The 26586-nt window shown below is 48.5% G+C and overlaps 10 protein-coding genes across 10 annotated transcripts; 4 read left to right on the top strand and 6 right to left on the bottom strand.

Annotated features, from left to right (window-relative positions):
- Window positions 1-356: 356 nt before the first annotated feature.
- On the top strand, window positions 357-1360 carry M431DRAFT_8307 (hypothetical protein; the record flags this gene model as incomplete). The annotated part of the gene is made up of 5 exons (XM_024923263.1): window positions 357-514; window positions 579-937; window positions 1024-1178; window positions 1240-1256; window positions 1309-1360. The coding sequence occupies 5 exons, from the start codon at window positions 357-359 to the stop codon at window positions 1358-1360; spliced, it is 741 nt and encodes a 246-aa protein (XP_024770705.1).
- On the bottom strand, window positions 1086-2069 carry M431DRAFT_19155 (hypothetical protein). Its single transcript, XM_024913208.1, has 4 exons — window positions 1947-2069; window positions 1753-1891; window positions 1647-1694; window positions 1086-1587 (listed from the first exon to the last, which is right to left on the bottom strand). Exons 1-4 carry the CDS (start codon window positions 1992-1994, stop codon window positions 1463-1465), a joined length of 360 nt encoding a protein of 119 aa, XP_024770704.1. The 5' UTR covers window positions 1995-2069; the 3' UTR covers window positions 1086-1462.
- A 730-nt stretch (window positions 2070-2799) lies between these two features.
- On the top strand, window positions 2800-5457 carry M431DRAFT_8305 (hypothetical protein; the record flags this gene model as incomplete). The annotated part of the gene is made up of 18 exons (XM_024923259.1): window positions 2800-3098; window positions 3173-3304; window positions 3497-3562; window positions 3619-3758; window positions 3811-3854; window positions 3910-3947; window positions 4006-4075; window positions 4130-4169; window positions 4224-4279; window positions 4333-4375; window positions 4446-4528; window positions 4580-4735; window positions 4787-4838; window positions 4864-5026; window positions 5094-5123; window positions 5173-5258; window positions 5314-5383; window positions 5445-5457. The coding sequence occupies 18 exons, from the start codon at window positions 2800-2802 to the stop codon at window positions 5455-5457; spliced, it is 1581 nt and encodes a 526-aa protein (XP_024770703.1).
- Window positions 5458-5944: 487 nt separating this feature from the next.
- Window positions 5945-7050, bottom strand: M431DRAFT_122367 (hypothetical protein; the record flags this gene model as incomplete). Its single annotated transcript, XM_024912158.1, has 4 exons — window positions 6716-7050; window positions 6502-6641; window positions 6296-6424; window positions 5945-6184 (listed from the first exon to the last, which is right to left on the bottom strand). Exons 1-4 carry the CDS (start codon window positions 6765-6767, stop codon window positions 5945-5947), a joined length of 561 nt encoding a protein of 186 aa, XP_024770702.1. The 5' UTR covers window positions 6768-7050.
- Window positions 7051-7249: 199 nt separating this feature from the next.
- M431DRAFT_511136 (hypothetical protein) lies at window positions 7250-9901 on the bottom strand. The gene is made up of 2 exons (XM_024919599.1): window positions 7575-9901; window positions 7250-7512 (listed from the first exon to the last, which is right to left on the bottom strand). Exons 1-2 carry the CDS (start codon window positions 9627-9629, stop codon window positions 7306-7308), a joined length of 2262 nt encoding a protein of 753 aa, XP_024770701.1. The 5' UTR covers window positions 9630-9901; the 3' UTR covers window positions 7250-7305.
- A 638-nt stretch (window positions 9902-10539) lies between these two features.
- Window positions 10540-12268, top strand: M431DRAFT_93996 (hypothetical protein; the record flags this gene model as incomplete). The annotated part of the gene is made up of 7 exons (XM_024924540.1): window positions 10540-10672; window positions 10735-10805; window positions 10863-11024; window positions 11087-11505; window positions 11562-11652; window positions 11706-12074; window positions 12137-12268. 7 exons carry the CDS (start codon window positions 10540-10542, stop codon window positions 12266-12268), a joined length of 1377 nt encoding a protein of 458 aa, XP_024770700.1.
- A 406-nt stretch (window positions 12269-12674) lies between these two features.
- M431DRAFT_8301 (hypothetical protein) lies at window positions 12675-14156 on the bottom strand (the record flags this gene model as incomplete). Its single annotated transcript, XM_024923255.1, has 5 exons — window positions 12675-12725; window positions 12792-13120; window positions 13180-13902; window positions 13966-14045; window positions 14110-14156. 5 exons carry the CDS (start codon window positions 14154-14156, stop codon window positions 12675-12677), a joined length of 1230 nt encoding a protein of 409 aa, XP_024770699.1.
- Window positions 14157-15030: 874 nt separating this feature from the next.
- M431DRAFT_230906 (hypothetical protein) lies at window positions 15031-20020 on the top strand. The gene is made up of 13 exons (XM_024913640.1): window positions 15031-15325; window positions 15391-15517; window positions 15581-16335; window positions 16435-16569; window positions 16631-16697; window positions 16751-17754; window positions 17810-17963; window positions 18022-18354; window positions 18410-18492; window positions 18557-18691; window positions 18744-18976; window positions 19032-19501; window positions 19558-20020. Exons 1-13 carry the CDS (start codon window positions 15182-15184, stop codon window positions 19842-19844), a joined length of 3927 nt encoding a protein of 1308 aa, XP_024770698.1. The 5' UTR covers window positions 15031-15181; the 3' UTR covers window positions 19845-20020.
- A 184-nt stretch (window positions 20021-20204) lies between these two features.
- M431DRAFT_522942 (hypothetical protein) lies at window positions 20205-21014 on the bottom strand (the record flags this gene model as incomplete). The annotated part of the gene is made up of 3 exons (XM_024920523.1): window positions 20697-21014; window positions 20479-20624; window positions 20205-20397 (listed from the first exon to the last, which is right to left on the bottom strand). The coding sequence occupies exons 1-3, from the start codon at window positions 20877-20879 to the stop codon at window positions 20205-20207; spliced, it is 522 nt and encodes a 173-aa protein (XP_024770697.1). The 5' UTR covers window positions 20880-21014.
- A 319-nt stretch (window positions 21015-21333) lies between these two features.
- M431DRAFT_8298 (hypothetical protein) lies at window positions 21334-26480 on the bottom strand (the record flags this gene model as incomplete). The annotated part of the gene is made up of 7 exons (XM_024923246.1): window positions 21334-21482; window positions 21540-21754; window positions 21820-21893; window positions 21958-25807; window positions 25867-26056; window positions 26123-26258; window positions 26346-26480. The coding sequence occupies 7 exons, from the start codon at window positions 26478-26480 to the stop codon at window positions 21334-21336; spliced, it is 4749 nt and encodes a 1582-aa protein (XP_024770696.1).
- Window positions 26481-26586: the final 106 nt, after the last annotated feature.

Here is a 26586-nt window from a genome sequence, read left to right as displayed (position 1 = left end):
CGCAGGGGCAAGACAGGAGACTGCAACCAGGTTGCCAGAATAAGACTGAACCCGTCTCTCCATAGCTCCGCTAGCCAAGCAGCTAAATCGGGGACCAATGCTTCCATTCCTGAAGCCGTCCATCTGACGCCAAAGTAAACCATCTTACCCATAATATGCAATATGGATAACAAACCTGCTGGCGGCGGTCCCCGAGTATCTACGTAATAGGGACCCAGACCCCTCTTTATGTAAGGTTTCGTTATCGCTAGAAGCCCGACTAGATATACCTGCCTATCTACCTTAGAGGTAGCTCCGCGTAGCTGCAACTATCTCGAACCTTTTTCAAGTGCTACTTTCTCTACACGACCAATTCCATGGCTGAAAACCCAACACCTGCTTCTGCACCCACGCAGTGCGTCGGCCCGAGCTTCAGGGCTGTCGCTGACAAGCCGAGTGCTACGGTGTCTGCCGTGGTGTCGTCTGATAATGTCTATGTCTTGCCGCAGACTCCCCAGTTGATTGCCCTTCTATCGTAGGTTTAGGGCCCTCGACTGGTTCCATGTGCATCACGTCCTTTACTAAAACTTTTCATACAGCATGATAAGAAACAAGGACACAGAGCGCGCCGATTTCATCTTCTATTCCAACAGAATTATCCGACTGCTGGTAGAGGAAGGCCTAAATCACCTTCCGGTCATTGAGAAAAACATTACCACACCCGTCGGCCGCACGTATAATGGCTTAATGTTTCAGGGCAAGATTTGTGGTGTCTCCATCATGCGAGCGGGAGAGGCAATGGAGCAGGGATTGCGTGACTGCTGTCGATCCGTAAGAATTGGAAAGATATTGATTCAACGAGACGAGGACACAGCGCTGCCCAAACTTTTCTATGATAAACTCCCCGAGGACATTGCAAACCGATGGGTCCTTCTACTAGACCCGATGTTTGCAACAGGTAATAACCCTTCTGCCTCCTTCCCCTATTTGTCGCTGTGTACATCAAAGCACAGCCAACCGTTCCCATAACTGACAACTGCAAAGGTGGTTCCGCTACAATGGCTGTCGAGGTTCTCAAGGGCCGAGGGGTCCCTGAGGATCGAATCCTGTTTCTCAACCTGATTGCTAGTCCTGAAGGAATAACAAGCTTCGCCGCCAAGTTCCCTCGCCTCAAAGTTGTAACGGCGTTCATTGATGAGGTAAGTGTTGATATTTTGATCGCTAGTTCAAACGACCTGTACTAATAGAATCCGTGCGCAGGGCTTGGATGAGAAAAAGTATGATGATCCTGACTCCACGATGCATTGGCTGACCCTGACCCTGCTGCAGTTACATTGTGCCTGGTCTTGGAGACTTTGGCGACCGATTCTATACGATTTGAAGATGGGGGGTTTTCCGATAAGACCCTGGTATGTAGTATGCGTCAATATCCCCAATTCTGTAGCATCCCAGCCTGTTTTTGTAGAAATATACAGCAAGGCACTCAATAATCATCATGCTGGTCGATTTCATCGTGCTCGTCAATAGTATTTTTGCCTTCCAGGGGTCTTCGAGCGCCATATGATTTGCCGGTATTGCCTTCTCCAGCGTCTTGTTTCGCGACAGCCTCTGTACATATGAATATTAGTTTTTGAGTATGATCAAGTTCAACGGGGCATGCGACATACCAGCGGCATCAACCCACTCTCCGTATACATCGACCGCGGCCGAGAGGTCTGGAGTTTGCGGTTAGCGCACAGGGCTTTCGAACGGGGAAGGCTGTCAGAGACGAACAGTTGACAGCACACTGAAACTTCTGCCCACAAATGCGGCAATCTAGCTGGCCAACGCCAGCCCTCCTATCAAGCTTAACGGTGACAGACTTCTCATGGTTGCAGAAGAGGCATGTGAACGTAGTTGGCAAGGGATCAGCCTGTGGTCCAGTCAGTTCCGGAAGATGGGCATAGTGGAGGAATCATGTTGCTGACCCTTTTAGGCCCCATGGGCTTTCTGGACGAAGACTTGCGCTTTCCCATGGCGTTGGGGTGGATGGCGTTTGTGCTCAGCGGGCAAACGCAATCTCTTGTGCCGTGATTGAAAGTCGCATCGCGTTTCCGCTTGGTACGTGTGAGACACCGTCCAGCCGCTTATCTTATCGCGCTGGATTACATATGGACAGGCACCCTTCCCTTTACAGTGCATTACAGTGCATTACGGTGCAAGGCACACTTTTTATCGCTATATCGGTGCACTAGCGTTCTCCTGCAGGACGGATGCGGCACAGTGCTATACAGAGGACTGCCCTCCAAACGGGGCTGGGGTCCGCTCTTCGGCGGCTGCCGACAACTCAGAAAGCAACCCCGCATCCCGCTATCTGGATGTACGATCTAATGCTCCGTACGGGAGTTGTCACCACCCAAGCAGATTAGGTACCTACGCTGCTACTGACGTTAGGTACTGTGAGACTAACTCCAGGCAGCTGATACCGTTTGCTTACCTTAGGTCCTTTGGGGTAAGAAACTCTGTCCGCTGCATGCCTATCAGATACTGGCGGGGTACGTAAGAGATATGCGGTTCCGCGATTACGATTAGGTACTGCTCGCCTCGACTACTATAGAATGTCTCCCTGCCCAACCGAACTGACTCTCTTCCTCCTGTATTGAAGCATATCTTCTACATCTGCCTATATTTGCCACGGCCTTTGTGTGATCGCTTCGCTCTTCATTCTCCTTCCTCCTCCTTCTCCAACTTACACCCTGCCCTCTTCAGGGAAACCCTTCATATCAAACTACCCTCCTTTTCAAACTTACTTATCCCGATTTAGCGGACATCCAGCCCCTCATGGCTGCAGATGGACAGCAAGATGGTGTCCTCGACACGCTTCGGGACATCCAGCAAACCCAACAGCGCCTGCTGAGCTCGGTTGAATCACTCACCAGTAAACTTGGTTCTTCTACCCTTGACCCTGCCTCCAAGCTGCCAGTGACCCCCCTGCTCTCTGAGAGTGTTAAGGACCCCAAGCAAAAGGATGTTGAAGCTTCTGCGGACCTCCAATCGTCCTTTGAGAATGGAACGGTCCAGCCTAGTTCAGCTCTGTCTCCAAGCAGCCGAACAGGCTTTACATCGCGAATCGTGCTCACGTGTGTGCTGTCTTCCCTTGCCACCTGGTGATATTGTGTGAACCAGCAACTCATTCACATGTGATCTCTCATAGGACGTATCCAAAGCAGATTGGCATTGATCCTCTCCAGATGGACTGGGGAAATCCCGATCCCCTGCAGCGAGGACCCGTAGTCGTTTCGAGAGCCGCGTCTACCATTCGTCGCAGAAATGGTTCGTTCCCCGTGTTTGTAACGTGAAGTGGCGGGTATTGGACTAACACGAAATGTCATCATTTCAGCCATTGGAGGTAAGCTGACGCTTTGTCTATATGAAAATGTTCTACCTACTAACATTTGTATCTAGCTCAGTAAGTTGCAAGAAATCCAAAGGACCACGACGTCTCATATACTTTTGATGTATATTGACCAATATCTAGCGGAGGCTCGTACTCGATCTACTATGCGCTGGCTGTTGCCAGCAAAGAGCTAAACGCCGATCATAGGTTTGTTCTAACAAAAGATAATAATCTTGTCCTTGATCTGACCCTGAGTATCTCAGACCTGATTACACAAACACGGAGCCAGCTGCGAAGATTGGACCGTTCCCCCAATGGGGCGATAAGAAGAAGATTGTTGCCATGGACCCTTGGGGTCACCTGGTTCCATGGACCTTCAAGGACATTATGGAAAAGGAAAATGGTATTTGACAACCCTCATTGCGATAGTTATCATTCGCTCATGGAGACTCTAGTTGACATGCGACCAACAATTGCCATTACCAAGGCTCACATGAAGGTAAGAAGAGCTCTTTGACTTCGTTATTTCCATCACACTAATCACAGAGTAATAGCTGCCCGAGCTCGAGGAAAGTGTGAAGAGCGGCCGACTGTATGTCACTAAGATGCGTTATATGAATTCTTCGAACTCTGTCTGACGTATCTTTTAGAGTCCCCGACGGAAAAGTCTGCCTGAATGAGCTTGGAGAATTGGCTGTTACCAAGTTTGCCGTCGAACCAGTATGGACGTGTTCTTAAACCCTCGCAGTATAACGCTAAGTTTTAATGCTCTAGGTCTGGTACCTACCCGGTGTGGCAGAGAGATTTGGAATTGGTGAGTGGCACTTAGCATGGGAGTGCTGATTATACAAAGGCTAATCATTTGCAGATGAGGCCACTTTGCGACGATCGCTGTTTGAACATACAGGAGGAAGTTACCCAGAGGTACAAGATCGCCCATTATCAAGATAAATACAGCCAATACTGATCAATAACAGTTGATTACTCGTGGAGATATCAAAGTGTTCCTTCCACCCATCGGTACGTCAATGGATCATGGCTTGTTGAAAGTCGCAACTCGATAATAAAGAAGGCTAACCACATGTTTCAGGGGGTCTGACTGTTTACTGTTTTGGTGATCCTGCGAAGATGTCCGATGAATCCGTAAAATTGTCTCTGAGAATTCATGATGAAGTAAGTGTCTCCCTGATGCATGATTTTCGATAGAGAATTGATTGGGAATAGTGCAATGGAAGTGATGTGTTCGGTTCCGATATCTGCACATGCCGACCATACCTGATCTTTGGCATCGAAGAGGCTGTGAAGGAAGCTCAGAGGGGCGGCAGCGGCGTAGTTATATATTTCAGGAAAGAAGGTCGTGCCCTTGGAGAAGTGACAAAGGTATGCTACCCTGATCTTAGACTCTAGGAATTCTACTAACATCCATCATAGTACCGTAAGGCTACCCTGCTTAACAATTATACCTTCATTGCCCATACTTCATGTTGAAGATTGACTGACGAGGATAGTGGTTTACAATGCTCGTAAGCGTGGCGAGGACCGAGCGTCAGAGTACTTTATGCGCACAGAGAATATTGCCGGAGTCAAGGACATGCGTTTCCAGGCTCTGATGCCCGACATTCTTCACTGGCTGGGTATCAAGAAGATTGACCGCATGCTAAGTATGAGCAAGTGAGTGATTACCTGGAGCCTCCTACCACTTCCAGCTTTTTATCGCTATGTCTAACGAGTGTTGTAGCATGAAACACGATGCAATTGTTGGTCAAGGGTAAGTTCATGCCTGTTGAAGAGCATAGTCCAGCTTCTAACCACCACAGAATTCCCATTCACGAGCGAGTGGAACTTCCGGATGAACTCATCCCGGCTGATTCGAGAGTTGAGATTGACGCCAAAATTACTGCTGGTGAGTCTTTCCCCCCGTCAGGGTCACAAGATATATGGAATACTAACTCAGTAAGGTTACTTTACGGCTGGCAAACGTATGACGGCTGAAGAATTGCAATCAGTACAGGGCAGATTGTGGGAAGAGTAAGCTTCAACTCCTTCTTCTTGTTAACCTTTGCAACAAAGTTACTAACGCATGATACAGTATTGATCATTAAAGAAATTGCTGCCGCAGAAGCAGTTGGAATGATACTCGTTTGGTTACTCTTGAATTCTTGCGCGTTTAAGCCTAGAAATAGTATGATAAATGCGGAATATATTATGATGAGATATGTAAACGTAGCCATCAACTGACCATCTGCTCAGGTAGGCAGATTCAACAGATCTACCATAGTTACTAGATCATCCGATGAATGAAATCGTATTGTATTCTCACAATATTGACTGTTGTTTATGACCTTTGTTCCCGTCCGTACTTATCCAGTGCTATCTGTTGAATAAAATAGCAACATAATTATGGTGATGGTCTAGTAGCAGCATTATCCTATACCCCGACTACTAAGTATCATGGCTAGCATCCTAGGTAGGCATGCTCCATAGCCTATGTGAACAACGGGTTCTCAACTCTAAAATAAGGAAACTGTCTCCTGAGGGTATCTTGGACTCGACCGACTTAGGCTCGACCGGCTTGGGCTCGACTTTGAGCTACATCACAATGCAATTGCTCTTGGCAGGGGGCTCGCCAGGGTTCTGAGATTTCTCAATCTGGGCAATCAAGAGCTCAAACGCCCTGCCGACGTTTTGGTTGTACCTTGCACTGGCCTCGGTCCAGCCGCAGTCGAACTTTTCTGACAGCTTCTTGCCTTCTTCGGGGCTGACTTGGCGCTGCTCTGGTCGGAGGTCGCTCTTGTTACCTACTATGACGATGGGAACGGACTCGGTACCCTGTTGGGAGATGGGGTGAGACATAGTCAGCAATGCAAATGCTTTCGTCGGAATGCTGGGGGAAGGGAAGGGAAGGGAGGAAGAAGATGGGCTGGGGGAGAGAGCACATACTAGATGATTAAGGATTTTCTCGCGGACGACCTGGACCATTTCAAAGGATGGCAGGGACGACACTGAGTAGACTAGCATGTAGCCATGGATGCCGATGAAGTGCTTCGAGTTGAGAATGCTGTATTCATCCTGTTCGGGCGCAGCGTCAGCGTCTCGACGGGCAGCGCTGCGACTGCGAGAAGAGAAGCAGCCCGAGAAAATCTTACCTGTCCCGCGGTGTCGACGATCTCCGTGACGTAATCCTGTCCCTTATACTGGATAGTCTTGCTGAAGGTGTTCTCTATCGTGGGGTAGTAGCTGTCGACGAAGTGACCATCGACGAACTGCACGGCGAGCGATGATTTGCCTGGGGCATTCAGGTCAGCCAAAAGTTCTGACGGCGCAGACAGAAGAAAAGACGCGGGTTTCCCGGGTGCATACCAACAGATCGACTGCCCACGATGGCGACCTTTCGTTGCTTCAAGGTAGGCATTGAAGTTTCTCTTTGGGGCGGCCTTTTGGGAGGGGGGTAGAAATTGAGTGGTCTGAGAGGCTGATGATGATGATGATACTGGGGACTTACCTTTGGTGCCGTTGGGGGGGGATTGCAGGCTGCAGGTGGGATGGGCCTGCTGGGGGCCGCTATTATCACATGGGAACAGTGGACGCTAGCGGGTGCCGGGTGCGGATTAAGGCAAAACTATCTGCTAAGCCCGGCACACGGCTATGCATGGCAGAAGAGAAGGTTCTAAAAATAAAAAAAGTATATGATCTGTGTATATAATGTTTATATAATGGTATTACTCTATATATACGGGTAGATGTTCGATGGCATACCTGTAATTTTTCACAGAGTGTTTGCAGCATTCACAAACGTACGACGAGAATTACTGCCTGGCATCCATCTATACAGTAATTATCACACTGTAAATCGGGGGCATGTTACGTCACCAAAGTGGCAGATCGTACACAATTTGACAATGTATTTCAAAAGTAAGTGTGGCATATATACATGGTATCTTAAATTGCTCCTAGCGAAGCCTGGTCAGGCTATATACAAGATGCTCCAGCTCTGCTGTTTTATTATTGAGCGTCTTATTTATGGTGATAAAATGTTGGATGGCCGGGACTAAGCCACCAGGCACCGGTAGCCCAATATGGCCCAAGTACAGGTAACCCAGTATTATAGCAAGGTAGCTGTATGCGATACCGAGCTTGGATGTCTCGACCGAATCATCCTGTCATTGTGTTGGCAATCGTCAGTTCTTTCTTGTTTTCTCTTTGCAACATATATACATACCGTTTCTATTGATCGTTCGCTTTCAGACCATGTCGCATTAAGCTTGTCAACCTCGTCTTCGTGGATGGATGTTCGGGCATCCGGGCAATGTTCCAGCACGTTAATCATGATTCCAAGAATCAATGAAAGCTCGTCGTACACATTGCTTTCGAATGCCGACTTCTGAATGGCGCTTTGGACAGCCGAAAACCCAGAAGCAATGGAACTAACCAGGCTCGACAGCAGCCGGCCGTTTTGAAGTGCAGCAGCCCTCGTTTCATTATTAGTCGTGTTGATGGCTAGCTTTAATAATGTAGCATCGATATCATCACGAGTTCTCGGCCAACGTTGCAGCATGCTTTGGAGAAACGCAGCGATGTCAGACATCTCTTGCCGTATCTTCATCAATGGCTCATCCGCGGGCGCTGTGGCATTCGATTCTGCTTCCATAATGAGGACTGTAAGAGCATAATCGACATCGTCTTGGGAATCGTCCTCTATAAAACTGGATCTCAGTTGCGAAAAGTTTGCAAAAGTATCATCTAACAGAACTCGGACGTCTTGCGGATCCAGCAACTTGACCAGCATAGAGAGCAGTTGCAAGGCGATTGTGCGTGGAGAGAGACGCTGCAGCTTGTAACCACGCCATACGTCCATTTCCAGCAGCGCACGCTTAACGCTATCCAGCGCGGTTCTGCCTGCTCTCGACATATTTGCGGATCTTTGTGCCGCAATAGCAGTAGCATCATCTTGTATCGCGAGGAGATTATTCAACCACAAGCCCACTCGGTTCTCTGTTAATTGGCGGAGCAGGTGTGGTGCGGTTTCGGCTGATAGAAAAATGACAAAGATGGCCGCAAGGAGAAATCCGCTGATGGTATCTTCCTCATGCCGGATTCCCTTGGCAATGTTATCCCGGGATGCATGATCGCGAAATTGATTCATAAACTCCTTCTTTTGCAGCCTACTCGCTAGCTCACACAAGCCATTTCTGCGCATGGAGGATGCTAAAGGACCGGGAGTTCCAATTCTTGACAGTAGATCGTCAACTTCATCTGACGACCGGTTGTTTGCACCAGCTCGTCGTAGTTCGTGTACACTCCGGATAGCAACTTTGTTCTTCAACTCATCGTCATCATCGTCATCCATGACTGGGGACGGCGGCCGCTTTATTGGTGCATCAATTTCGTCCAAGAGGGAGGGATAGTCGGTGGATTCGGCGGCATCCGATTCTTGGGAAGCCTGAATAAAACTTCGAGATTGACTGTAAGTGAATTTAACCTTCCTCCTCTCCAGCGCACTGCTATCGGAGCCGGTCCTGCGCAGTGGAACCTCTTTACGAAAGCTAGGTCGGTCAATCCGAGCGTGCTTATGCTCCTTGTTGTTGACATTGTCTGAGCCGTCAGTGATTTGGCTTTGGCTGCGGCTTGGGCTTGGGCTTGAGCTAGAAGTAATATTTTCTTCGGCCACCAGTGCATCGATCAAACGACGTCGACGCGTCGGCGGTGTATCTGGTACTTTATTTGTGGGAGAAGCGTTCGCCTCGGCCTCTTTTTCCAGTTTGGCGGTGCTTGTACCAACCGCAGCAGATTTTTTTGGAGTCACCGCTTGCGAGACTGTCTCGTGAGAATTGATGAATCCCGTTTCAGAGGAACTGGGTTTTGAATCTTTCGCATCTGTTCCATTCAGGCCCAATGTCAGCTTCCGGGATAAGGGTGACTTCAGCGCGCGGCGAGTGGGCGATATGTCCACCGTTCCTTTGGTTGATTCCATACCAAAAGCAGATTTATGGCTCCGTTTCCGTGGCGTCTCTGCTTCGCGATCACGTTGTTTGCGAGCTGTTTCCTGATCCGAAACAGGGGCACTGTGCAGCGCTTTCTGTGATCGCGAAGGATCGCCAAATCGCGGCGGAGGCACTCCGGGGAGCTTTTGTCGAAGAGTCGTCGAAGGCGTCACTTCTCTGTTGGACGGTGTTTGCGGAGCTGATGTCGCATGAGCGCGAGGTCCACGAGACGACAGTTTCCCGTAGGTAGCGATTTTTCTGCGCGGCGCCTCGGCCGGCCGTTGAGAATCCATGGTTGATGAGCGATGAATAGTTCTGAGGATTTCACCTGAATTCGCGTTGAAATTGACGCCTCTCACATGTTGTTAAAGCAACAAAGTTGATGCAAGGAATCGCGATGCAAGTCGGCGCATTGAGAATGGCAGTCCCAATGCAGATGCTTAAACCCGGCGTCCAATCAGGTGAGATACATGACAGTCCTAAAACACCCTTGCCAAGGAGGGGCATCCATCTACCGTAGGCTGGGCCACATTTGGGGCGGTGGCTATTACGGAGCAGATCCGTTACGATGCAGTGCAGAAAGACTTATATACACTGAAAATAGGTGAGCATAGAAATGAGAAGAAGATGAGAAGGAGTAGTCGCAAAAGGGCAATAAGATCGGGGACAGATGGGCGGTGTGGAATTGCACAATAAGTAACTGCTCGGATTCACATCATTCAATACCTTACCTCATGTGCCACGACGTTTTTGGTGACTGCGTCTACATGAATTTTTTTTAGGATTTTTTCCCTCCGTCTTTTAAGTCGTCTGGTCTGCTTAGGTTTTATTAAAGAGAAATTTATCTTGCAAAAAAGCAGTCACAGATACAATCATATAGGAATACATGAAAAATAATATCACCAGCAAATACCGTGGCGCGCAATGGTAGTTTTGGATAAATTGGCACGGAATGTTCTATAAACGTAGTCTAGAAGCCCTACAAGGACTCGCCGTAGCACTCCAAAGCGCCAGGGTCGCGCAAAACAGTCAGAACCCCACCTTGCTCACCCCTCCATTTTTTGTCTGTGACTCGATTAGCATCTCTTGAGCCCAGACTAGTCACACTTATCTCGATATTTTTTGGTCCTGGACAACTTGCAACTCTCGTGACATTTTTCAAACAACGATCCGAAAAGCGAGACCAGCCCAAGATCGTTCACCATGCTCGACGTCAACGACTTCATCGCCGAGCGGGGCGGAAACCCTGAAAAGATTCGTGAATCGCAACGCAAGCGCTTCGCCAATGTCGAGGTTGTCGACGAGATCATTGCCTTGTTCGAGGACCACCGCCGAAGTAAACATTTTTTGTTGATTTAGTTGCGGCAAATCCAGATGTGCTAACGCCGTTCCTCACAGCTCAGTACAGCGCAACCCAGATGAATGGCAAGATAAACGACGTCCAGAAGCAGATTGCGACCAAGAAGAAGGTAGGGTATATCTGGCTGCAACTTTACTGATCAGTCTGCTGACAACACGACGCAAAGGCCAAGGAGAACGCCGACGATCTTCTCAAGCAAAAGATTGAGCTGGAGAAGGAGAAGAAGGCTCTGATCGAGTCGGCGGCCGAGAAGGACGTGCTGCTGAAGGCCAAGGTTAGGTCAGTAGGCAACCTTGTTCACGACTCTGTGCCCGTGAGCAACAATGAGGTGCGTCTCTTTTGAATTAACTATCTATACATCTGTCAACCCTCTAACCTACCGAGTCATAGGACAACAACGCAGTTCAGCGAACGTGGGCCCCCGAGGGCGTCACCGTAGAGAAGCGACCGGTCCTGTCCCACCACGAGGTCCTCCTCCGACTTGACGGATATGACCCTGACAGAGGTGTCAAGGTCGTTGGCCACCGTGGATATTTCCTTCGCCAGTGGGGTGTTTTCCTCAACCAGGCGCTGGTAAACTACGGTCTCGAATTCCTCTCCAACAAGGGATACACTGCTCTCCAAGCGCCTCAGTTCATGCTCAAGGACTACATGGCCAAGACTGCTCAATTGGATGATTTCGATGAGCAGCTGTACAAGGTTGTCGACGGAGACTCAAAGAACGACAAGTATCTCATCGCCACGTCTGAGCAGCCCATCTCTGCGTTCCACGCCGACGAGTGGCTCCAGCCCAAGGATCTTCCCATCAAGTGAGCTCAGGCTGCGGCCATTGGATAAAAGTTATTTCGCTGACAATCGGCAATAGATATGCTGGCTACAGCACGTGCTACCGACGAGAGGCTGGCTCCCACGGCCGAGATGCCTGGGGTATCTACCGTGTTCATCAGTTCGAGAAGGTAATCACACTTACTCACTTAGCTGCGATGGGAAATACTGACTCCCTCCCTAGATCGAGCAGTTCCTCCTTGCCGACCCAGAGAAGTCTTGGGAAGCCTTTGATGACATGATTGCTGCTTCAGAGGAGTTCTACAAGTCTCTTGGTCTGCCATACCAGGTTGTTGCTATCGTGTCTGGTGCTCTCAACGATGCTGCTTCCAAGAAGCTGGATCTGGAGGCTTGGTTCCCCTACCAGGGAGAGTACAAGGAGCTCGTGTCATGCTCCAACTGCACTGACTACCAATCTCGCGCCCTTGAGATTCGCTGCGGAACGAAAACCCAGACAGACATCAAGAAGAAGTACGTTCACTTGCTAAACTCAACACTTTGCGCCACAACACGAACTCTGTGCTGTGTTCTTGAGAACTACCAAACAGAAGAGGTAAGCCCCTTTCACTTTGTAACTACCCCCTGGCCAATAACGATTTTCTGACATCAATATAGGGTCTGCGTGTACCAGAGGTGCTCAGGAAATATCTGCCTGGAACCCCTGATTTTATCCCCTTTGCTAAGGAGCTGCCGAAAGAGACTGCGGCGCAGAAGGCACTGCCGCAGCGGAAGAAGGAAGCAAACTAAATGTGGATGGAATTTTCAAGATGAGAGCTACTACATATATGAGCGGAGAGATGTTAGATCAGTTAGTAAAAGAAAAAGAGCGCCACTGAATACCACAGCTTCATCTTTACGAAGGGTTGCATATTCCAAAACCACAAAAATCATTCCCTATTAAACTATTAGAAAAAAACAAGTAGTGCCCCGGTACCTGTTACTATTATCGAGATAAATCTCCTAGTACGCGAAAGACAAACAAAACATTCTTTTGGAGACGATCACCAATGAAACAAAAAACATGTAGCAATGTCATTAACTCAGATACGCCATTCCTCTCAGTCCTTGTCCACTTGAGCATCTTTTCCCTCGGTTTCCTTCCCTCTAAAATATTGAAAGCTCCCAGCCTCTAAACCTTGCCAGATTTTGCTGCTTAGCTCTGTTTGCACTCGGCAGCCTCTTGCTTAGGCTTTCCTGATTCGTCCTGTATCATCTTTGTTAGCTCCATTATAGACAGACACAGAAAGGGTATGGGGAAAAAGAAACTCACGTCTTCATCGGACTCCTCATCGTCATCGTGGTCCTCGCTCATGTCATCCTCATCATCCTCGTCATCATCGAAATCGGGACCGTCCATGTCGTCCTCATCAAACTCCTCATAAGCAAGAGCCTCGCCAGTGAACCAGTCGACGGCACGGGGGATCAGCTTCTCCTTGATGTCCTCACCCAGCTGGTAGTCAAGCTCGAGACGCTCCTCGATATCGGAGGCAACATCGTCGTCGGCATCAGCGTCATCGGTGGGGGGCTTAGGAGGGGAGAAGAAGTTGAAGAAAGATTCCGTCGGCACTGACTTCTTAACGATTCGGGTCTGCTTGGTGTCTACGGCATATAAGTTAGCGTTGAGAGGCATTAGCCAAGGTAGTAATGATCACACTCACTCTTGTTTCTCTGCTTCTTGGCCTCGACACGGACAGTCAAGTCCTTGCCAGGGTACCAGTTGATCTTGTAACCTTCGGCATGGTCATAGATGAAGTCGCCGCCGTAGCCGCTCTCGTTCTGGTAGTAGTATGTCTTGGTGATGGTCTTGTCTGAGAAATACTCATTCTCGGCAAACTCGAAAATGAGACGGAAGCCGGGCTTGTCAAGGTACTCCATGCGGATATCAATAAGGTGCTTCAGGGCAGCCTCATCGCGGTCGGTGATCATCTCTGCAAGCGTGACCTGGTTCTTCATGGCTGACAGCCAGAATTCAGGGATACCCTGAACGGCCTCGGATGTCTCATCGGTTGGCTGTGAAGGCTCTCCAGCGGCCTCAGCGGCCTCTTGTGACTCTTCATCATCTTCATCTCCTCGCTTGACTTCCTCCTCTGTGGGCTCAACCTTGCCATTGACGATGGCAGATCGCTTCTCGTAAAGGGGAGTGAACTTGGCAAAGTATTTCTTCTCAAGCTGGAGAACTTCCTCCTGGAACTCAGCCTCCAATTTGGCATGGTCCTTCTGGATTGCTCGCAGACCCGAAACCCGACGGCGGACGGGGGCGGGGAGAGACTCGATGTATCCAGAAGATTGTCCAATGAGAGAACCAAGTCGTCCCTGGATCATCTGAACAAGCTTGGGGTTTTGCGCCAGGAGAGAGGCAGCAGCCGCCCTTTCCATGTCATCTACACACGGGAATCACCTCATTAGATAGGCTCTCCTTGGAAATATCATACGGATTGAGTTACCTTCTTTGATGCTGGCCACACCGGGCTGCTGGGCTCGGGAGGATATGGGCGCGTTGGTCGCCGGAGTGTTCTGCGGTGTACTGAAGGCGGGGTAGTTAGTACTGCTGAGATGCGGCTGAGATGAGAAAAAAGATCATCACTCACGGCGCAGTCGACACGTCGGAACGCTTGTTTCGAATAGGCTCAGCCATGGTGTTCACTGGGCAAACAAAAAATCATACAAGGACAAACTGAGGCTGTTGGGGATTGTGCGAATGTGAAAACGGAAAGTTTTGGGAGGAGGCGTTGGCGGTGGCTAAGAGGTGGTGGGGCCTCTTGTTCGAGAAAATTTAGCTAGCGGATCAGGCCTGAGGCGCGTCGAATGAGCGCGAAACCCTCGACTTGCAGGGCGAAAGACGGTACGTACTTTTTAAGTCATGGCCATCCTGCTGCCTGGCTGGCAAAGAATCTCGGGGGCGATAAAAATAGAAACGACATTTCATCAGATGCCGACGCATTCGGTCTTTAAGAGAGGCGATACAGTATGGACTTATTATCGATACAGGTCAAAGAAAAACTCCAGAATTTAATAAAAATGAAATAAGATGAAATAAAACTTTTTATTTTTACAACGACTTTCGAAAAATAGCAACTTTCGAAAAATAGCAAATAGTCGACGGGATTTGTATTTGATATCATCATTAGTTTATTAAATCTAATCAGTATTCCTATGAATATATATTTCAAAGGCTCTTGATTGTTATAACAACTGTGATCAATGAACCCATACTATGTCAAAGTTGCCTCATCTTCCAGCTTTACAAGAGTGCTGTTCATCCCTGGAAACGGAATACACACATCACGGCTTATCGCAACTTATCGGGGTGCTAGTAAGCCTAGGCCCATATCTTCTTAGTACCGGCAGCTGCACCTAGATTGTCATAATTCTTATCGCGCTCGTTCTGCGCGTGATGCTTCAAGCAAAATCGAGCCCTCTATACTTCACGTACCGGTGCGATATCCAAGTCTGTACAACCGGCGCCCGAGAGCGCTGCCATCGTTGGTGATACCTGGCTTGCTTGCCACCGATAATCTGTCACCGGCAATTCCGTATGCCTTTGCAGCATGACTTAGTCAAGTGTGCTGGATAAAGTCGCCCTTCACGTCATATCTTCTTCCACCAGCCCTTCCTTTGTATCTCCGTCATGAACCGTAGCCTCGAATAGAGACAGTCACAATGGATCACCATGATACGACATCAGCACGTCCGGCTGGTGAGCCGACTGCTGTTCCGGCTCGTCCACGCCCTCCATATTTGCGCCCCGACAGCAATCAGAGTAGCTCGGGCATTTTTGACGATGTCGAGATGGCCCACGATGAGGCAAGTGGAAGCTTGAGAAGAAGCCCAGTATCCCTATCACGAATTGCTAACCACTATCTTTACAGCTCTTCTCTGGTCCCATTGCCGAAAGTCTTCCAAGCAGTGTCTCAGCATTTTCCCATCGTCGAACTCGAGCCGATTCAACAACCAGCTTCGTTTATTACGAGAACGATGAACCGAACAATGACATAGGTGCGGAATATTGGTATAAGGATATATACTATTAAACATCCTTAAAGTACTAAACTCAGCCAGGAGACAACCACGAATTCGCCATATCGCCGCTAGACGACGACGACGATCATTCCGCGGATGACGACTTCCTGGCCTACAACCACGACTATATGCTTCATCGATGTTCCTCGACGCAATCGCGAACCTCTGTACACGCGCATCTTCTTCGCAAAGATAGCAACATTACCAATGCTAGCTCACATCCATTCAATCGCACCAGTCAAAAAGTTTACGTGGAGAGTGAGGATCTGACAATTGCAATTGCTGGATTTCGCACAAGAATCACAGGCTATATAGCGTATATAACCGTGTGTATTCTGACTGGAGGTATTGCCTACCTGGTCTTCAGATGGATGCCCAGGCTGTACATCTCTCTCTTGGGACAGGCCTGCCCTCTGAGAGACTGTAGCTGGGTTGTGATTGAGAATCAGTGGGGGGAGATGGAAATTCAACAAGTGCGAATTCAGGACTACGGCCAGCCCCTTTCCTCTATATTTGGACTCCCAGAAAAATCTTTTTCTTATGGTCTAGACGATGAGAATGATCCTGTCGTCGATGACCTTCGATCGCTTAATTACCGTTACGTTCGATTCTGTTACCACCCTCTCAAAGATAAATTCGTTCTGTTGAGTGGATGGAAAGATCCCAGTTGGACCGATATGCAAGCTGTGCGGGCTGGTCTTGATAGTGACGAGAAATCGACTCGCGAGATTATCTTTGGAAACAATCTTATTGATATCGAGCAAAAATCCATGGGCCAGTTGCTTGTTGACGAGGTAAATATCCAATTTTTCCCCCAGAGATTTACTGATAGCAGTTGCAACGAGATTGTATTTCCCTTCCTGATTGTAATCATAAGCTGACCATTCAACCAGGCGTTGCATCCATTTTACATATTCCAGATTGCCAGTATCGTTCTTTGGTCACTAGATTCTTATTACTACTACGCAATATGCATTTTTGTCATGTCAGTTGGAAGCATAGCGACGACCCTCATTGAAACCCGGGCAGTAAGTCTCAATTGTTCAGTCAACTAAATTTCACACGGATATATATATCTGACGTTTGAAGACAATGAAACGACTGCGCGAGATTTCTCGCTTTGAATGCGACGTCCGAGTTCTTCGAAATGGGTTTTGTAAGTAGTAAACTCAGAATTGTTTGATACAAGCCACCGCTAAACGTTCAAAGGGACATATATATCATCAGGCGATCTTATTCCTGGTGATGTTTACGAATTGAGCGACCCTAACCTGTCTCAGCTTCCCAGCGACAGCTTGTTGCTTACAGGTGACTGCATCGTCAATGAGAGCATGCTTACAGGAGAATCTGTTCCTGTTTCAAAAATTCCAGCGACGGACAGTACACTAGCACAACTCGACCTTACTGCTTCGTCTGTTTCTCCCGAAGTTGCACGCCACTTTCTCTTCTGTGGAACAAAAATCATTCGGGCAAGGCGCCCCCAAGAAGATTTTGGCGGTGATGCAGTTGCTCTGGCGCTGGTTGTCAGAATCGGATTCAGTACAACCAAGGGTGCTCTCGTGCGATCCATGCTGTTTCCCAAACCCTCAGGATTCAAGTTTTATCGTGATTCATTTAGGTATATCAGCGTCATGGCTGTTGTTGCCCTGCTTGGATTTATTGCCTCTTTCATCAACTTCATCCGGCTGCAGCTGGAGTGGCATTTGATCATTGTTCGTGCCCTTGATCTTATAACAATTGTTGTGCCACCCGCTTTACCTGCAACATTGACTATTGGCACCAACTTTGCACTTACTCGCTTGAAGAAAGCCAAGATCTTCTGCATCAGCCCACAGAGAGTGAACGTCGGCGGAAAGCTCGATATCATGTGCTTCGACAAGACAGGCACGCTAACAGAAGACGGCCTGGACGTCCTTGGAGTTCGAGTTGTTTCTGTGGACGAGCATAAATTTAGCGATGTAATTTCGGAGCCCCATCTCTTTGAGCAACGAGAGACAAGCCTTTCTTTCCAGAGCATCTTGCAAGCCGCTCTCCATGCCATGGCAACTTGCCACTCTCTTCGCTCCGTTGATGGCGAGCTTGTTGGCGATCCCTTGGATCTCAAAATGTTCGAGTTTACGGGCTGGTCTTTCGAAGAAGGGAAGCACAACGTCGTGGAAGGTGAAGATGAAGAATACGGGAGCCTTTCGCCTTCGATTGCCTCCCCGCCAGATGTAAGTCTTTGATGACATATAACTATGAGTATTGCAAGCTAATCCAGGCGTATAGAAATCTATACAACTAGGCGTTCTCAAGTCGTTTGAATTCGTCTCCCAGCTCCGAAGATCCAGCGTTATAGTGAGACACTTTGGGAAGAAAGATGGTGACATATTCGTCAAAGGCGCACCAGAAGCTATGCGTGAAATATGTCGGCCTAGTAGCAGTGAGTAGCAATTTTCTTGCCCGTGCCAAAACCACAAACTAATGAATATTTCTGTTAGTCCCAAAGGACTATGATGAGTTGCTCTCTTACTATACTCACAAGGGCTATCGTGTCATCGGCTGCGCAACACGACATCTTAATAGGTTGAGTTGGGTTAAGGCGCAAAAGATGACCCGTACTGAAGTTGAGCGAGATCTTGATTTCATTGGCTTCATCATTTTCGAGAACAAGTTGAAGCCAAGCACAGCGGGAGTTTTGAAGGAACTCAAAGATTCCAACATTGCCACTGTGATGGTAACAGGTGATAACATTCTGACGGCTGTCAGTGTTGCCAGAGAGTGCGGTCTTCTTGACCGCCATGCGCAGTGTTATGTTCCCCGATTTCTCCAAGGTCAGCGATCGCAATTCCTAGGACTCTTTCGTAACATTAGGCTGACCCTAATTAGGTGACTCTCGGGATCCTACGGCAGAGTTGCAATGGGAAAGCATCGACAATAGCATCTACTCTCTCGACAGTACAAGTCTGACGGTAAGACTAGACAATTCCGCCACTATCATTTGTGTTTGGGTAAAGTTGTGCTAATTATGAACAGCCACTTCCAGCGCCACCAGAAGGCGACATCTCGCTTCCTTACGACATTTCCAATATGCAAAACTATTCTCTAGCTGTAAGTGGCGATGTGTTCCGCTGGATAGTCGACTATGCCCCGGCGGACTTGTTATCAAAGGTATGTTCATTCACATTGACGTTAGTTATGAAGCTGTCTAACAACTACCAAGATACTCGTGAAAGGCAAAGTTTTCGCTAGGATGTCACCAGATGAAAAACATGAATTAGTCGAGAAGTTACAAAGCATAGATTATTCTTGTGGCTTCTGCGGCGATGGCGCGAACGACTGCGGCGCTCTGAAGGCTGCGGATGTGGGCATTTCCTTATCGCAGGCGGAGGCTTCGGTTGCCGCACCATTCACATCGCAGGTGTTCGACATACGATGTGTCCTAGAAGTCATCAGGTAAGCTTAAACACTTTTCCTGCTCTCAATCCATCTCTTATTAACCGGTTGGCAGAGAGGGGCGAGCGGCTCTTGTAACAAGCTTCAGCTGTTTCAAGTACATGAGCCTATACTCGGCAATTCAATTCACATCGGTCAGCTTTCTCTATACCAAAGGCTCGAATCTGGGAGACTTTCAATTCCTCTTCATCGACCTCCTCCTCATCCTTCCAATCGCTATCTTTATGGGCTGGGCCGGGCCGGCCGAAAGGCTTTGCAGAAAGCGACCAACGGCAGACCTTGTTTCCCGCAAGGTCCTTGTCCCTCTGCTCGGGTTGATGGGGGTCAGCATCCTAATTCAGGCCATCACATACGTCACAGTTAGGGAGCAGTCTTGGTACGTGCCGCCGCAGCTGAGCCATGACGAAACTAGCATCAAGAGCTCAGAAAATACTGCACTGTTCTTGGTTTCATGCTTCGAGTATATTTTCTCCGGAGTAATCCTAAACGCAGGGCCTCCTTTTAGACACCCCCTGTGGGAGAACTGTGAGTACCATTCATTACCCGCCAAGATTGAATTCAACTAACCTGACTCTTTGCAGGGCCATTCATCTCAACCATCATTCTGAGTTTAGCAGTGACTGTATACATGATTGCAGGCCCAGCACCTTGGCTGTACGATTTGATGCAGTTGAGCTACATGAGCTTGGATTATAATTTGTTTGTAGTCCTGCTTGGGTTCATGTATTTCGCCCTGGCCTGGGTATACCAAGAGTTTCTCTCACTGCGACTGGCGAGACTCCTGGGCACCATTAACAAATGGGTTACCGGGCGAGCAAAGACGAGGAAGCAATACAAACTGATACAGGAGGAAATGAATGGGAAATGAATGGCGGTGTATTTTAAGCCAACAAGTGTGGATGTTGTCTTGCGCATTATCCACGCATTGATGTATTTTTATTGATGGAAACAATACATAGACTACCAGTAGATACGATGTTTCTCGCCAGCAAGAATCTGCCACAGAGATGATGTTCAAAGACATCCATTTCTGCAAAGGCAGAGAGTAATCAATATGCTATCTTCCAAAAGAGGCGCACATGGATGAGAGGTGGTAGATGAAGCCCCTTGAAGCCCCCTGTCTGGAGTAGATAGATAGACCCTTTAAGCTTGGTGATGGCCCTAGGATGAAGACATGAAGTAGCAAGGCCAACGATTTGCGTTAATTCGTAAAGATGTAATGCGTACTTCAGTCGGCATGGTCCGTCTTCCACTGCTTGATCCAGGCCTCAATCCTATCTATGTTAGACTCCATCTCCGTCGAGCTGTTGCTGGTGAGCTCAACCACGATTTCCTCATCAAACGCTTCACGCGCCTCCTGCAGCAGCACCTCCATAATCTCAGAATCTATGTTCTCCTGAAGCTTGGCCTCTGCGTAATTTCTGTATATCTTTTGTTAGCCGGCCAATGCACTGCCTGGAAAAGGGAGGGGAAGAAAAGTGAGGAAGAAGAAAATTTTTTACCTGGCCTCCAGACGATCATAGAGCGTCTTGGAATCAACACGCAGCACCACAACAAGATCGATCCAGCTGCGTGGAAACAGGTCACAGGCATGCCAATCGATTATACAGCCCCCTGCCTTGACATCATCTTCAATCTCATCCAGAAGCTGCAATTTTTTCATTTCACTGAGATTAGCGCTGGCCCGTCTTAAGCAGCTGTGAGGCTCCCTTTTGCTTACCTTGTCCTCATCCACAATCCAGCTCTGATACTCGTCGCTCCAGCCCTCATGACATTCTTTGTCTTTCACCACTTGATTCACTGAAAGATGTCGCAAGCCGGTCCTCTCTGCGAGGATCTCACTGTGCGTTGTCTTGCCCACCCCGGGCGTACCGGTAATAATGATATTCGGTGATGAGCGCATTGTGTTGGATATGAAAATCTCACTTATTTTTTGGTAGCGGATGCAGCTTGAGAAAGTCGATACCAGCCAGGCTTGATTGATAAAAAAGGTGTATTTGCATTTGCCCAAAAGCACGGCCAAACTCCACCCTCTTCGCGCACCTTGATTAACCCCTAAAAAAATCTTTTTTTTTTTTTCCCTACCAGAATCACTGTAACTCGTAATTATTTTCATTTGATACTAGCGGACACCGCGCAATTGCCTAAATAGGGAGAACTAAACCCGCTCCGCTCTATACATAAAAAATGCCCAAGTAAATGTTGCGCTGCAGCACAACACAGAAACCTTTTTACAACCCTCGACAGCCCACTCCCTAAATGCGCACACCAGAACTCTTGGCAGATGCTTCGTCTTATCAAGCCCCATATCTAATATGATGCATCACCCGTCGATATACAACCAAATACGATTCCGCTTACTGCTCCGTCTCAGATTCCTCGACCTCAGCCAGTTGCTGGTGACTGTCGAAACCGTCGACTGAGCCTGCCTCAAGTTTCTCTTGCTGCGCAATAGCTTGTGCTGAGACTATCTCTGCTAACCGCTTCAGACGAGGGGTTTGTAGCCCTGGATATTCATTAGCCATCTTTTCTCTGTGCAAGTGTCGTACATCTTGGGACTTACATGATGGGGTATATGTTTCGAGAGCTGTAATGACACGGGGCTCTGCAATTTCATATGGACCACTGTCTTCCATATCAACCGCCTGAAGAAGCAAGACATCACTCTTCTCCGTCACTCGAGAGGCAACTGCCTTCATAATCTCTCCATTGATGGGCTGCTCGTAGTCGGCAACGAGGTATTGGTTCAGGAGCTTTTGAATCTGGTTTGGTGAGAGCCTAAAATTCCATTAGCATCAAAACATGCAACGGCCAAACTCGATCAGGAAAAAGAGTAAACATACATCCAGCAAATGTCTTGGATAATTTCAATATCGTTCAGTGTCGCCTTCTTGAGTTGAAGTAGTTTGGTTGCTTGCTAAAAGTCCAGAGAGGTTAGCAAATTGATTCATCTCATCCTTGTCAAAGGTTTCGTGTCATACCATCAAGTGCTCAAGCTGCAGCGTGCCTTCTGGCATATCATGGCTCTTACACCATTCTTCAATGCGAGTGATGTTGTAGTTGATCTGAAGACCTCGCTTCCACGACAGGAAGTTGCGGCGCATAAGCAAATCATTAAAGGCTGTTACGCCAACAAGATGGAGCAGCTCCGTAATGGTTTGAGTAATGATTGAATCTTCCAAGTAATACGCCTTCATGGCCCGGAAAACGCTATTCAGCAGACTAAGGAGGTTGTCCATGCTATACGCCGGCGCAGAATTTGACTGTAATAGTTTGCCCAGGAACCGGTTACTCTCATTAGTAATGAAACCTGGTAGCGATTGTGATTCTATGATGGCGGGAATAATCATCTTTTGCAGCTTCTTCTTCAGAACCTTCATCCAGGTGTGGTAAATGTTGAACTCGAGACTTTCTAGATCGTGCTTGACAATTTCAAGAAGACGGTCATACTCGTAGTTATCCGTCTTTTGTGTCTGGTACCAATCTTCAGCCAGGAAGACAAAGGATAGCATTTCATGGACGTTTGATAGCCAGAATGCGCCAGGGTTAATGGCCTCATCGCCATCGTGCTGCATGACCTCTTGCTGAATCGATTGCATGACATTGGCAAGGAACCGCTCTGATTCCTTTACGAATCCATTGTTCCACATTTCGGACGTCACCAAGTTAATGAGATAGGACGGGAACAGAACTTCCTTATCAGAGGGGGGAGGGTTTGTGTTTGGTGATGGTATCTTTAGGTTGCGGATAAGACCCATGGTAACCTCTTCATTGAGGCCATCCTCATCGGCAAGGAGGCTTTCGAGCTCCATTTCAATGTTGTCGACCCCAGGAATGAAGGTCGATCCTGACAGGTTTTGGCGATGAAGAGTGCTTGTGACAGCCATAGATACCGGTCTAGGATTGTAAGTTCCGCTCAGGCGATCCAGCTCACGGGGCTCCGCTCCGGCACTTCGGCGCTTCGGTTTCTTAGATGAGACGAGATTGATGAGTCCGCTGGCCACCGCTGGCGCATTGCTAACACCATTAGTGATATCGCCATTGAGCGTTCCGGTGCGCTTGGCCAGCTCCAGAGCATCCCGAAGTGCATCCAGTTCCTGTCGAAGGCTCATGTTATCTCTCTCGCGCTCCAAGTTGGTTTCTTTGGTTGTCTCTAGCTCAGAACTGGTTAGGCGAAGTGATTCCCTGAGCTCGCGTTCTTCTTCCTGCATACGCTTGATATTCATAGTCGACTCGTCGAATGCTTGCTGGAGCTTCTTCATTTCGTCTTCCATGGCTTGGAGGCGGGCAACTGCAATACCTGCTTGGTTGGCCTCCGTTTGTAATTCCTTTGTTCTGGCCTCGAGTGCGTTGTGGCGATTCTTCCAGGATTTGAGCTGGCCCTCGTAGCTTTCTACTTGCGAAATTAAGTTCTTGTTCTTCTCCTTGACGGATCCTAGGTTTTGGGTCAATTCGACAACTTTGTTCTCCAACTTATACGAAATCTGCTTCAGGTCGCGGGCCTCTTCTCGCATCTTCTTGTACTCTTTGCGAGCGCTCCGTCCACGCCAAAGGCTTTGAATCAAGATCACCTTCTTGCGGTATTGTCTCCAGGTGCGAAGTTGCGTGCGTTGTCTCCATACCCTTTGGATGACGAGCGCAGCATTACCAACTCTCGTCTCCATAATGTTCTTCCTACGAAGGTAGCCCTTGGCGACTGACTCGAACAGAACCAAGTTCTTTCGGATTCGTAGGAACTCCTTGCGCTGCTTGTATCCACGCCAAACTCGCTGAATGGTTGTTGCAGCGCGGATGGTCCTCAACTCCAGAGCCTTCTTTCTTGCTATATATGCGCGAATAGCTGCCTGGGTCTGAACAATGGACTCGCGAGCCTCCAGGTAACGACGGCGATAATACTTGGCCCTCAGATTCTTCTGGATGAGGATAGCACATTCGTTGAGGCGGTTTGTACGTAGATTTTCCAGGAAAGCGAGCATGCCGGCGCGGAAAAAGATCTTGGTCAATCCGAGCTGGTATTTGTCGAGACCCTTTCCAGTGCTGGTGCCCAACGCTTTGGTCAAAATAGCATCAGCCATTTGCCGAATTTCAGAGGTTAATTGACTAGAGTGGACAAGCATGTAGTATCGCAGAGCAAATTCCTCATAAGTCCAACGAGTCGGGTATCCAGCTGTACTGATACGAACAGTCTCGAGCACACCACAAGCACGAAGCTGACTGAGAACCATTGGTCCTTCAAATTGCCAAGCTTCTTTGGCTTCGTTGGGCTTGATGCATCTGATGTAGTGCACATCTGTGTTGTTTATGGTGTTCATCAACTCTATCAAAGATGATCGGAAGATTCCTCCCAGAGTTGGTTTCCTGTTTACGGCCACGCCAATCTTCCTGCCACCAGCAGGCTTGACGGCATTTGACGAAGCCGATGCGACGTCCTTTTCTCGAACAGCCGATGCAGCATCCAAAACTTGTTTAAGGAAGGAGTTGCTCGAGGCGCGCAAGACTGCCATGTGCTCATCCGGCACGGTATCTCGGTTCTTCTCGATGAATCCCTCGGATTCATACGTAACATCAACGGCATAGTGGCACACGGTAAAGGCCGACTTGCCAAATCTGGGTTTCTTGAAGAAGGGCTGCTTTTTCTCGGTTGCGAAATTGTGGTGGAGCTTGGTAACAAATTGGTCATCTGATCCCATGGGAAGACGAGACTCTTCGTCCAAAAGAGAGAGAATGCCCATCTTGCCTTCAATCAAATCAATACAGGGCTGGTTGTCTGAAAAGTCGATGAAAGTCCAATCGATCTGCTCCCGCAGATACTCCTCCTGTTCAAGCTTGAATACATGCTGGTTAAACTCTTGTTGAAGCTTTTCGTTGGCATAGTTGATGCAGAACTGCTCGAATGAGTTCTTGGCAAAATGCTCAAAGCCGTAAATATCTAGTACACCGATAAAGGAGGTGACGCGGCTAAGGACTTCTTCTGTCGCAAGACTGAGGTTGATGATCTCAACCAACCAATCGAATAAACTCGAATAAATGAACTTGGCGACGGAATCGCGCACAACGATAGCCTGTGCTTGGCTCAAGTTGGATGTAATCTTTTCACCTCGGGTTACGAGCTGCTTCTTTACGATCCACTTGGCAAATTCGGCGGCATCGACGCCAAGTATGCCACAGGCTAGCTCTAGCGACGGCTCGTTTGGAGCAAGTACACTGTCATTTCGTGAAGCAGTGATTTTGACATTGCCCAGGTGAAGCAAACCAGCCAGCAGCTTGAAGATATCAGACTGCTGGGATTCGGATACGCCAATGGTGGACAGAGATTTCTTTGTAGCATCAAATTCAGCCTTGTCGTCCACGCCATCAATGGTTGGGCAGTTTCCCTGGTTCAAATACTCGAACTGCTCAATTGGAAGAATGCTCAGTGCCTCCCGCTCTTCATCTGAGGCGCCTGCAACCAACTGGTAGAAGATGTGGTAGTTTCGCTCCTTGAGGGGCTGGAATACGAGACGTGATCGCTCCAACAGATAGGTGCGAATCTTAGCACCGATAATGTTTCTCTGGTCGTCAAACATGATTTCAATGTATTTACCGAATCGTGATGAGTTGTCATTTCGGGTGGTCTTGGCGTTACCAAACGCTTCCATGATGGGGTTGGTGGCCAGAATTTGTTCCTCCGTCTCGCTCATCTGCTCTGTTCCTCGCTTGCGAGCACCAGGGTTGTCTGGAGACTCTCTTGTAGCGAAGTAACGCATAATATACTTGGCGCTGACGGTCTTGCCAGCACCGGACTCGCCAGAAACGACGACAGTTTGGTTTTTGCCATCACGGACCATGTCCCTAGAGAAGACCAGCCAGTTAGCAACGGGTTCAATTCGCAAGTAGGGGCCTCGACATACATGAAGGCTTCCTCAGCGATTGCAAACAAGTGGGGTGCTTGGGTTGCACGCTGCTTCCCCGCGTACACCTGCACCATGCCCGGGACATAGAGAGAGTCGACTCGAGCAAACGGGTTTGTTGCTATCAAGACGATACCACTGTAGGTATAGATTTCCTTTTGTAGGTAGCGCAATCGAATCGCCTGCAACACTGTTCGCCCACCCTTGTAAGCAGAGGTCGGGTATTGGGAGAGGAGGGGTTCGAGGGACTACATACCGGCCGGCTCGTTAAGATGCGACAGGTTAGTGAGGTCATCACTGGCTTCCAGGATAGTCGGGTTCATGAGCGGCGGCAGTGAAGGGTCAGAGCCGCCGCTCTGCAAGATTTCCGTTGAGACATCAACGGTCCTAGTCTAGATAGCCAGTTGTTAGCATCTACCCCTCCCTCAGCTACCCAAGGGTATGCTATATTGTATATTGTAGAAATATAATGCACATACCTCGCCATTCTCGAGCTGGAAGACTAGCTTTGTCTTTGTGCCTTCGACTGTCTTGCTGATGAGCTCTGAGGCTACCCAGCCCTCGGCTGCATCAGGCTGCCACGCTCTCGTGCCGACATCGTAGGTCGCTGCCATGGAGGAGCTAGGTCAGGCGGGAAACTAGAGCTGGGAAGAGTAAGACACAAAAGAATAGAAAGTGATTAAAAAAAACTAGACGGGCTGACAATGAACGAAAGACATT

The sequence above is a fragment of the Trichoderma harzianum genome, assembly GCF_003025095.1.
Source record: "Trichoderma harzianum CBS 226.95 unplaced genomic scaffold M431scaffold_12, whole genome shotgun sequence".
NCBI classification, from domain to species: Eukaryota; Fungi; Ascomycota; class Sordariomycetes; order Hypocreales; family Hypocreaceae; genus Trichoderma; species Trichoderma harzianum.
This window is presented reverse-complemented; position numbering and strand designations above follow the sequence as displayed.

Excerpts from the sequence above, each read along its gene's own strand:
- M431DRAFT_511136 (XM_024919599.1), bottom strand. The coding sequence starts at position 9,629 with ATGGATTCTCAACGGCCGGCCGAGGCGCCGCGCAGAAAAATCGCTACC. Across the intron at positions 7,513-7,574 it reads GCGAACGATCAATAGAAACG|GATGATTCGGTCGAGACATC; the intron begins GTATGTATATAT and ends ACACAATGACAG.
- M431DRAFT_230906 (XM_024913640.1), top strand. The coding sequence starts at position 15,182 with ATGGATCACCATGATACGACATCAGCACGTCCGGCTGGTGAGCCGACT. Across the intron at positions 17,964-18,021 it reads AATATGTCGGCCTAGTAGCA|TCCCAAAGGACTATGATGAG; the intron begins GTGAGTAGCAAT and ends TATTTCTGTTAG. Across the intron at positions 18,977-19,031 it reads TGTGTCCTAGAAGTCATCAG|AGAGGGGCGAGCGGCTCTTG; the intron begins GTAAGCTTAAAC and ends ACCGGTTGGCAG.
- M431DRAFT_19155 (XM_024913208.1), bottom strand. The coding sequence starts at position 1,994 with ATGGGAAAGCGCAAGTCTTCGTCCAGAAAGCCCATGGGGCCTAAAAGG. Across the intron at positions 1,892-1,946 it reads AGCCCATGGGGCCTAAAAGG|GCTGATCCCTTGCCAACTAC; the intron begins GTCAGCAACATG and ends ACTGGACCACAG. Across the intron at positions 1,695-1,752 it reads GTTTCAGTGTGCTGTCAACT|ACCTCTCGGCCGCGGTCGAT; the intron begins GTTCGTCTCTGA and ends CGCAAACTCCAG.